The 10,356-nt window shown below is 50.6% G+C and overlaps 1 protein-coding gene across 1 annotated transcript; it reads left to right on the forward strand.

Moving 5' to 3' along the window:
• Positions 1-2,100: 2,100 nt before the first annotated feature.
• Positions 2,101-10,118, forward strand: LOC149428899 (glyoxalase domain-containing protein 5-like; the record flags this gene model as incomplete). The annotated part of the gene is made up of 2 exons (XM_089666960.1): positions 2,101-2,256; positions 6,644-10,118. Coding segments are annotated over 2 exons (297 nt in total), but the record flags the coding sequence as incomplete, so codon positions are not given.
• Between the last annotated feature and the right edge of the window lie 238 nt (positions 10,119-10,356).

A 10,356-nucleotide genomic window follows, 5' to 3' on the forward strand; every position in this document is an offset into this window, starting at 1 on the left:
GACAGAAAGGCCAGACCCCTGCCAGCATGCTCCAGGGCTGCTGAGAAGGACCCTCGCTCCCTGTGTAGAAGCAGTGGTCTCTCTGCTGAAGTCTGACCCCCCCCCCCCCCCGCTTTGTCTGACCTATTGATCCCCAATCAGTAAATCTCCTGCTCCCCACCGAATGGAGAGCTGAGGCTTGGATTCAGCAGAGGGCAGGTTGGACCTCTTCAGAGAGACCACTGCTTCCACAGAGACAGTAAGGGTCCCCTGGCTTCTGAATGTAGCCCACTTATCCTCCTCAGTCCCGGGGCTCTCCTGCTTTTACTGGAAGCCCGGGACCAAGAAAAGTCAGTATGGCAAGCGAGGAGGACGGATGCCAGTTCCCCCATCTCTCCTGTGAGATCTGGAATAGTAATGCTGAGCGCAGGGGACAGAAATATGCAACTCAGAGTGTAGAGGGGAGTAGCAATGCAGAGGGCAGGAATAGGAAAAGTAAAGTGCAGGGGTCAGGAGACAGTATCAGAGTGTAGAAGTTAATATTGTGTAACACAGAGCGCAGGGGTCAGGGGCGTGTAACGCAGAGCGCAGGGGTCAGGGGCGCGTAACGCAGGGGTCAGGGGCGTGTAACGCAGAGCGCAGGGGTCAGGGGCGCGTAACGCAGGGGTCAGGGGCGCGCAACGCAGGGGTCAGGGGCGCGCAACGCAGGGGTCAGGGGCACGTACCGCAGAGCGGAGAGGTCAGGGGCATGTACCGCAGAGTACAGGGGTCAGGGGCATGTACCGCAGAGTGCAGGGATCAGGGGCATGTAACACAGAGTGCAGGGGTCAGTAGAAACAGAATGCAGAGGTAAGTACTGTGTAATACAGAGTGCAGAAGTCAGTAGTGTGTAATGTAGAGTGCAGGTGTTAGCAGTGTGTAATGTAGAATGCAGAAGTCAATAGTGTGTAATGTAGAGTGCAGGGGTCAGTAGTATGTAACAGAGGTCAGTAGCGTGTAATGTAGAGTACAGGGGTCAGTAGTGTGTAAGGCAGGGGTCAGTAGTGTGTAATGTAGAGTGCAGGGGTCAGTAGTGTGTAATGTAGAGTGCAGGGGTCAGTAGTATGTAACAGAGGTCAGTAGCGTGTAATGTAGAGTGCAGAGGTCTGTAGTGTGTAATGTAGAGTGCAGGGGTCAGTAGTGTGTAATGTAGAGTGCAGGGGTCAGTAGTATGTAACGCAGAGGTTAGTAGTGTGTAATGCAGAGCGCACAGGCCAGTAGTGTGTAATGTAGAGTGCAGGGTTCAGTAGTATATAACGCAGAGGTCAGTAGTGCGTAATGTAGAGTGCAGAGGTCAATAGTGTGTAACACAGAGGTTAGTAGTGTGTATTTGTAGAATGCAGGGGTCAGTAGTGTGTAAAGCAAAGGTCAGTAGTGTGTAATGTAAAGTGCAGAGGTCAGTAGTGTGTAATGTAAAGTGCAGAGGTCAGTAGTGTGTAAAGCAGAGTGCTGAGGTCAGTAGTATGCAATGTAGAGTTTAAAGGTCAATAATACATAGCACAGAGGTCAGTAGTGTGTAATTTAGAACGCAGGGGTCAGAAGTAAATAATATAGTTCAAGTGTCAGCGGTACGTAACAGTCAGTAGTGTGTAACACAGAGTCCAGGGATGAGTAGTGTGTAATGCAGCGTTCAGGGGTCAGTAGTATGTAACGCACAGAGCATGGGTCAGGAGTACGTAAGAGTTCAGAGGTCAGTAGTATGAAACATCACTTTTCACAAGCAAAAATACCCCCAGTGTCCTTTGGGGAGATTTCCATTCACTTCCTGTCCCAGAGACACAGGAAGTGAGATGAAATGTCTTCAAATCTCCTCTTAAATAGCTATGTCTGGTGTCCCCATTGGAAGAGTTTCCCTCTTTCCTGTTCCAGTGACAACTCAGAAATGTTGTATTTTCCCCCGCTGAGTGACAACACTCGAGGAGGTGCTAACACTTCCTCTCTCTGTCCAAAACTTAAAAAAAAAAATCTGTAAATCCATTTTAATGTGCGGTGATGTGTGTATGGGACGTGGAGTTGCTCGGGACGGGTGGCATCCAGAGCCCAGCACCGTCATTAGTAATGTATTATTGTGGTCACTTCTAGGGGAACCGGAAGGCTCTGAGTTTCGGCATGCAGAAGATAAACCTCCATGAAGTCGGGAAGGAGTTCGAGCCCAAGGCCCATCGCCCGTCGCCAGGATCAGCTGACCTCTGTCTGATCACAGAGACGCCGCTCAGCACCGTCCTACAGCACCTGCAGGTTTGTGACAACATCATTTTATAACGTCTGGGGGTTGTCATTAACCTGCCTATGAAATGCCCCGTCTGTACGACGTATACAGCCTTCTGCAAGCGACAAATGTGCGTTTAACCGATTCCCGACCGCCCTATAGAAGAAGTCCTGCTACAGGGCGGCACGGCTGCACAAAATCACGTATATGTACGTGATTTGCATTTCCGGGTAGGAGGGGCGTGCGCGTGCTGCCCTACCCGCGCCGTCATTGGCGGCTGCAGCTGTCGATCACCGGGTCCCGGCCAGAGATTCCCCGCTGGCCCCCGGCAATCGTCAAGGAACAGAGACAGGGGGGAGGTCTGTATATAAACAGCACAGGTCTCTCCCCTGTCAGCACCAAACATGCTGCTTTGTATAGCAGAGCAATACAAAGCAGCATGTCTCCCTAATAAAACAGCTCACAGTTAACCCTTTGATCGCCCCAGATGTTAACCCCTTCCTGCCCAGTGCCATTAGTACAGTGTCAGTCAGGGGTGGACTGACCATTTGGAAACTCGGGCACTGCCCGAGGGCCCGGGGTCAGTAGGGGGCCCTATGAGATGCCCCTGGTACCTTTTTCATAGGCTTTTTTGAGTTTGGGCAAGGGCACAGGGGCCCCATGATCCCCTATTGCCGAGGGCCCCATGAGTTGTCAGTCTGCCCCTGGTGTCAGTGCTTTTTTTTTTTTTTTTTAGCACTGATCACTGTATTGGTATCACTGGGGATGTCAGTGGCAGTTTGTCAGTTCCCCCCCAGCGTCAGATTGCCCGCCGCAGTCCCGCTATAAATTGCTGATCGCCGCCCTTACTAGTATAAAAAAAATTAAAATAAAAATCCCAGTATATATTCCGCCATTTGTAGACGCTATAACTTTCACATACACCAATTCATTTACACGTATCAGGATTTTTTTTTTAGCAAAAACATGGAGCAGAATACATTTTGGCCTAAATGTATGATAAAATTTGATTTTTTTAAATTTCTTTTTTACTCAGATATGTTTAATAGCAAAAAGTCAAAAATATTTTTTTTCTCATAATTGTTGGTCTTTTTTTGTTTATAGCGCAAAAAATAAAAAAAACACACAGGCAAAGACATGGAGCAGAATACATTTTGGCCTATATTTATGACAAAATTAGATTTTTTAAAATTTTTTATTGGATATGTTTTATACTGAATAAAAAAAATCAAAAATATATATATTTTATTTTTTTGCAAAATTGTTGGTCTTTTTTCGTTTATAGCGCACAAAATGAAAAGCTCACAGGCGATCAAATACCACGGAAAGGTTTATTTATGTGTAAAAAAAGGATATAAGTTTCATTTGGGTGCAGCGTTGCATGACTGCGCAATTGTCAGTTAAATTCACACAGTGACGTCTCGCAAACAATGGCCATATCAGGAAGGGGAAAATCCTCTGGAGAGGAAGGGGTTAAATTGCTGGCAAATGACAGTTCCCGCCCACTTTGTTCTGTTTGTAAACAAAAGGGGATTCCATCTATACCAGACCCATATCCTAGGCCAGGGGTGGGCAACTGTGGCCCTCCAGCTGTTGTAGAACTACAAGTCCCAGGAGGCATTGCAAAACTGACAGTTACAAGCATGACTCCCAAAGGCAGATGCATGATGGAACTTGTAGTTCACCAACAGCTGGAGGGCCACAGTTGCCCACCCCTGGTCTAGATGAAGGTCTGCTGAAGATGTTAATGGAGGAAAGGGAATGAATGTGAAGAGGCTGCATGCTTGGACATTGACCTCACTATAGGGGGTACGGGGGTACAGACCGCACCCGGGTGACACCCACCAGAGGGGTGACACCGGCCACACCATTTACAAACTGCCACTGTCATTCTCTCATAGAGCTGAGGAGAGTGATGGGGTGCTGTGGGGGGAGCTGAGAATAGTGATGGGGTGCTGTGGGGGGGAGCTGAGGACAGTGATGGGGCGCTGTGGGGGGAGGGGGGAGCTGAGGACAGTGATGGGGCGCTGTGGGGGGAGCTGAGAATAGTGATGGGGTGCTGTGGGGGGGAGCTGAGGACAGTGATGGGGCGCTGTGGGGGGAGGGGGGAGCTGAGGACAGTGATGGGGTGCTGTGGGGGGGGGGGGGGAGCTGAGGACAGTGATGGGGCGCTGTGGGGGGAGGGGGAGCTGAGGACAGTGGTGGTGCGCTGTGGGGGGAGCTGAGGACAGTGATGGGGCGCTGTGGGGGGGGGGGGAGCTGAGGACAGTAGTGGGGTGCTGTGGGGGGGAGCTGAGGACAGTAATGGGGCACTGTGGGGGGGCGCTTAGGACAGGAATGGGGCACTGTGGGGGGGGAAGCTAAGGACAGTAAGGGGGCACTGTGGGGGGGAGCTGAGTACAGTAATGGCGCACTGTGGGGGGGGGGAGCTGAGGACAGTAATGGGGCGCTGTGGGGGGGGGCACTAAGGACAGTAATGGGGCACTGGGGGAAGGGGAGCTGAGGGCAGTACTGGGGTACTGTGGGGGGGGGGGCAGTAACGTAGGAGGCTGAGGATATTATCGGGGACTATTGGGGGGCTAAGAACATTATTGGGGGTCCGAGGACAGTAATGGGGGGAGAGCCAATGTGATAGCCTGCTCAGTGCCCAACTGCCTGTCCTGCTGTGGGGGGGGGGGGGGGGTGACATCATATGTTTTACCGCACCAGGTGACAGCAACCCTAGTGACAACACTGTTCTTAGATAAGAGTCTGGTGTAGATTTTTGGGGGGCTTTTCTTCATTTTTGCATGGCCCCCCAATACTGCATACCAGACTCTGGCTCCTTTGGTTGCATGGCCGGGGATTCCCAGCCATATACTGAAAGTGACACCACCAGTTGCTGAGGACTCGGCTGTGCCGGTAATTAATACGTGACGTTCGGGCAAATGGGTGAATTTTAGGGCGTTCACAGAACCTGCTTAAATTATCCACTAATTGTGTATCCAATCAGCCCCGGAAACCACAGATTTGTTGCTGCATCTAAAGGAAATCATAAATCATAAATCACTTTGTAGTAGTATAACCCGCTGGTCTCCAAACTGCAGCCCGAGGGCCAGACGCGGCCCTTTGCTTGTCTTTATCCAGTTCTTGAGGCACTATTCCTCCCACTGACACCAATGATGGGGCACTATTCCTCCCACTGACACCAATGATGGGGCACTATTCCTCCCACTGACACCAATGATGGGGCGCTATTCCTCCCACTGACACCAACGATGGGGCGCTATTCCTCCCACTGACACCAACGATGGGGCGCTATTCCTCCCACTGACACCAACGATGGGGCGCTATTCCTCCCACTGACACCAACGATGGGGCGCTATTCCTCCCACTGACACCAACGATGGGGCGCTATTCCTCCCACTGACACCAACGATGGGGCGCTATTCCTCCCACTGACACCAACGATGGGGCGCTATTCCTCCCACTGACACCAACGATGGGGCGCTATTCCTCCCACTGAGACCAACGATGGGGCGCTATTCCTCCCACTGACACCAACGATGGGGCGCTATTCCTCCCACTGATACCAACGATGGGGCGCTATTCCTCCCACTGACACCAACGATGGGGCGCTATTCCTCCCACTGACACCAACAATGGGGCGCTATTCCTCCCACTGACACCAACGATGGGGCGCTATTCCTCCCACTGACACCAACGATGGGGAGCTATTCCTCCCACTGACACCAACGATGGGGCGCTATTCCTCCCACTGACACCAACGATGGGGAGCTATTCCTCCCACTGATACCAACGATGGGGAGCTATTCCTCCCACTGATACCAACGATGGGGCGCTATTCCTCCCACTGACACCAACGATGGGGCGCTATTCCTCCCACTGATACCAACGATTGGGCGCTATTCCTCCCACTGACACCAATGATGGGGAACTATTCCTCCCACTGACACCATTGATGGGGCACTATTCCTCCCACTGACACCAATGATGGGGCACTATTCCTCCCACTGACACCAATGATGGGGCACTATTCCTCCCACTGACACCAATGATGGGGCACTATTCCTCCCACTGACACCAATGATGGGGCACTATTCCTCCCACTGACACCAATGATGGGGCACTATTCCTCCCACTGACACCAATGATGGGGCACTATTCCTCCCACTGACACCAATGATGGGGCACTATTCCTCCCACTGACACCAATGATGGGGCACTATTCCTCCCACTGACACCAATGATGGGGCACTATTCCTCCCACTGATACCAATGATGGGGCACTATTCCTCCCACTGACACCAATGATGGGGCACTATTCCTCCCACTGATACCAATGATGTAGCCAACCAAACCAATGACTCATCTGTGTTTGGCTTCCCTTGACCATTTATTTTTCTCCCCCCTCAGGTCTGCGGGGTCCCCATAGAAGAAGGGCCCGTGTCCCGCACAGGAGCGATGGGGGAGATCAGCTCCGTCTATTTCCGGGACCCGGATCACAACCTAATAGAAGTATCAAACTACGTAGAGGAACCCAATGCCAAATCCTGACCCGCATCACCTCCGTATATGTGAGCTCCATCGCTGACCTTCAGAAACTGCAATGTTCCTGGCTGTCTCTGGCTTCAAGCCATAACAAGCATGTAGCCAGTGAAGGCAGAACTCCAGATCTGAATTTGTTCCAGGCTCAGCCGTTGGATCGGCATAACAGTCAGGCAGCTAGCATGTTCAGAGAGGTTAGCTATGGACATCTGCTCATTTTTTGACCCACGCACATTGATTACAATTGACTTTATTGTTTGCTCCGACCAATCAGATCACAGATTGACTTCTGATCATCGAACAATCATTGCCTGACTCCAATAACAGTCTGGTGTCAATGGCAGCAGCTGAATGCTCACATGAACCCCGCCCCTGCATCCGACAACACAATGCTGACGCACGCGTGTCCTATTGGCAGCCTTGAGCAGTGGGCGTGTCCATTTATATGCAAATACAGACTTTCAGAAAGTCAATATTTACATAGAGCTTTTCTGGCTTTTCAGCTCGGGATCAGACTAATGTGGTGCAGCGCAACGCAGGAACCGCACCGCATTCCTGTGTAATGCAGGCCATAGACGGGTCGAAAATCGTCCGTTTTAAAAAAAAAAAAAAAAAAAACGATCAATCGTTCAATCAGCCAACGCTACTACTAACGGTAAAAAAAAAAATCGTCTGATCTTCGTCCCGTCTACGGCCGGCATTTTTACTTCTGTCCCTTGCAGAGAGCTCCGCTATTATATTTTATAGGAAAAGTCTTTGGGTTGCAACAATGTATCTATTTGTATCCATTTCAGATACAGCTGATTTTATTCGGATACAAATAGATACATTGTTGCAACCCCAAGACTTTTCCTATAAAATATAATAGCGGACTGGAATTCTTCTTCTTTTTTTTCAGGTCACGGCTCATGCGCAGATTTTTTTATCGGTCGATTTGCCCATCATAGCCGGGAAAATCGGTCGATCATCAAAATCGGCCGCAAATTTTCCAACTTTACCAATAAAAAAAAATATGCCAAAACCCCGAAAAACGGCCAACCAATTAACCCACTAACAGTGCGAAAATCGGCCCTTTTTTTTCCTTTCGGCCGAAAAATCAGCCCATTTTCAACCCGTCTACAGCCGGTATAAATCACATGCAATGTCTGTGTGGTGTGATTTGAGACATACGTTTTGTTTGGCTCAATTCGCATCCGCAGCAAAAAAGACGCAGGACCTTTTTTTTTTTTTTCCCCCTCGCACCTGATTTGCATCACATAGGTGTCATGCAATGCGAATCCCAGTAATCACACAGCGATTTGTAATCTGTTTCGGGGTGTCGATAATTTAACATCGACACCCGTACCAGATCGCAGGGACGCCGTGCGATTGCGGTGCGGGAAATGAACACGATTCGATGCATTTCCCACACCGCATGAACCAGGGCTCAAGGTAGCAGGTGGCCCTATGCAGGTAAAGGCAGGAGATTCATTTATGTGTCACATAAATGGTACATCAAAGCAAAAAAAAGTGCACAGGAGGACCTTTCCCCTCAGTGTGGAAGCAGTGGTCTCTCTGCAGAGGTCTGACATGCCCCCTGCTGAGTCGGGGCTGGAGCTCTTCAGTCAACAAGAGAGCAGGAGCTTTGCTGATTGCGGAGCGATGGGTCTGATTCTCCAGGGGGAGTGTGCCGGACCTCTGCAGAGAGACCACTGCTGCCACACAGAGAGCATTGATGCAGCATGCTGGAAGAGGACAGGCTTTTCTACTCAGGCTGTGGCTGCTCTACAAAAAAAAAATGGCCCATGAGAACCACTGGTATATACAGCAGCAGTGTGTCTGCTGGTCATTGACACCCATCAGAAGGGCTGCTGTTTGAAACCATGGGGCCCCAAACAGCCAACCTGGCAGGGACCGCCAAACCATGGGGCCCCAAACAGCCAACCTGGCAGGGATCTCCAAACCACGGGGCCCCAAACAGCCAACCTGGCAAGGACCTCCAAACCACGGGGCCTCAAACAGCCAACCTGGCAAGGACCTCCAAACCACGGGGCCTCAAACAGCCAACCTGGCAGGGATCTCCAAACCACGGGGCCCAAAACAGCCAACGTGGCAGGGATCTCCAAACCACGGGGCCCCAAACAGCCAACGTGGCAGGGATCTCCAAACCACGGGGCCTCAAACAGCCAACCTGGCAGGGACCTCCAAACCACGGGGCCCCAAACAGCCAACCTGGCAGGGGACCGCCAAACCACGGGGCCTCAAACAGCCAACCTGGCAGGGATCTCCAAACCACGGGGCCCCAAACAGCCAACGTGGCAGGGATCTCCAAACCACGGGGCCCCAAACAGCCAACCTGGCAAGGACCTCCAAACCATGGGGCCCGATACAGTCAACCTGACTATTTTGATGCGGTGCGATTTTGTATGGCTCAATTCACAGCGCACAGAAATCGCATGTGGTTTGCACAGGAATGCGGTGCGGTACATGGCATGTGATTCTCACAGGAACCGCATCAGTGTGAACCCGGGCTAAGGCCCCGTGAACCTGTCCCATAGAAAATCATTAAATGGACTGCTGTGCGTTTCTGAAAAACCGCTGTGGAAAATGCATAGGTGTGAACCTAGGCCCGGGTTCACACTGATGCGGTGCAGAATTTGCAGCGTTTCTGTGCGATTTCTGCACTGCATCAGAATCGCACGCCGTTCACACGAACTGCAGCGGGCGTGTATGTTACATTAACAACACCCCGAAATCAGTTCGCAAAACACAGTGCGATGTGCAGAATCAGATCGCATGGGTGTGAATACCTGTGCGATTCGACTCTGGTGCGGACAAAAAAAAGAGTTCTGCGCTATTTTGGTGCGGATGCAGTGCGATCTGGATGTATGGCTCAAATCGCACCGCTCAGAAATCACATGTGGTTTGCACGGGAATGCCATGCGGTACATCGCATGTGATTCGCACAGGAACCGCATCAGTGTGAACCCGGGCTAAGACCCCATTCACACATGAGCGTTTTGCAAACGTGCGTTGTTTTTTCGCACTGCACTCCTAGGGCAGCCCATTTATTTCCTTTCATTTCCGAAGACGCCCGTGTAGCTTTTTTTTTTTAGGCGTGTTTTTCATCACGGAAATACACGCGGCTGTTGGCCACATTTGGGGAGTAATTAACAACGAATGGGATCGCAAGCGCGAAACCCGTTTTTCACAAATGCACGCAAAAAACACGCAATTTTGAACCCATTTACGAAGCGCGAATGAGAACACTCAATGATTATCTGCACTACGAGATGTCGCCAAGCCTTGTCTGCGATTTTTTTATTAAATAAAATCCAATAAAATGTATCGATTTTGGCATCTGTTTCATGCTCCATTGTTTTTTTTTTCTCCCCCCCATTGTTACAATCCAGGCGTGTTCCTTTCTGTTTAAGGGTTCATTCACAGTTGTGTGACTTCAAAATTGTGCGTTTTTCGTTGCGACTTTGTAGTGCGACTTGATGCGATTTTGGACACGTGCGGCTTTGGCTTTGCCCAAGGGTGATTGTGCTGTAAAAAGTCGCATGTACGGCATTCAGGTGTGACTTTGGAAGGTTTACATT

The sequence above is a fragment of the Staurois parvus genome, unplaced genomic scaffold (assembly GCF_062004578.1).
Source record: "Staurois parvus isolate SC_StPar_1 unplaced genomic scaffold, SC_StPar_1.0 ptg002939l, whole genome shotgun sequence".
Classification (NCBI taxonomy): domain Eukaryota; kingdom Metazoa; phylum Chordata; class Amphibia; order Anura; family Ranidae; genus Staurois; species Staurois parvus.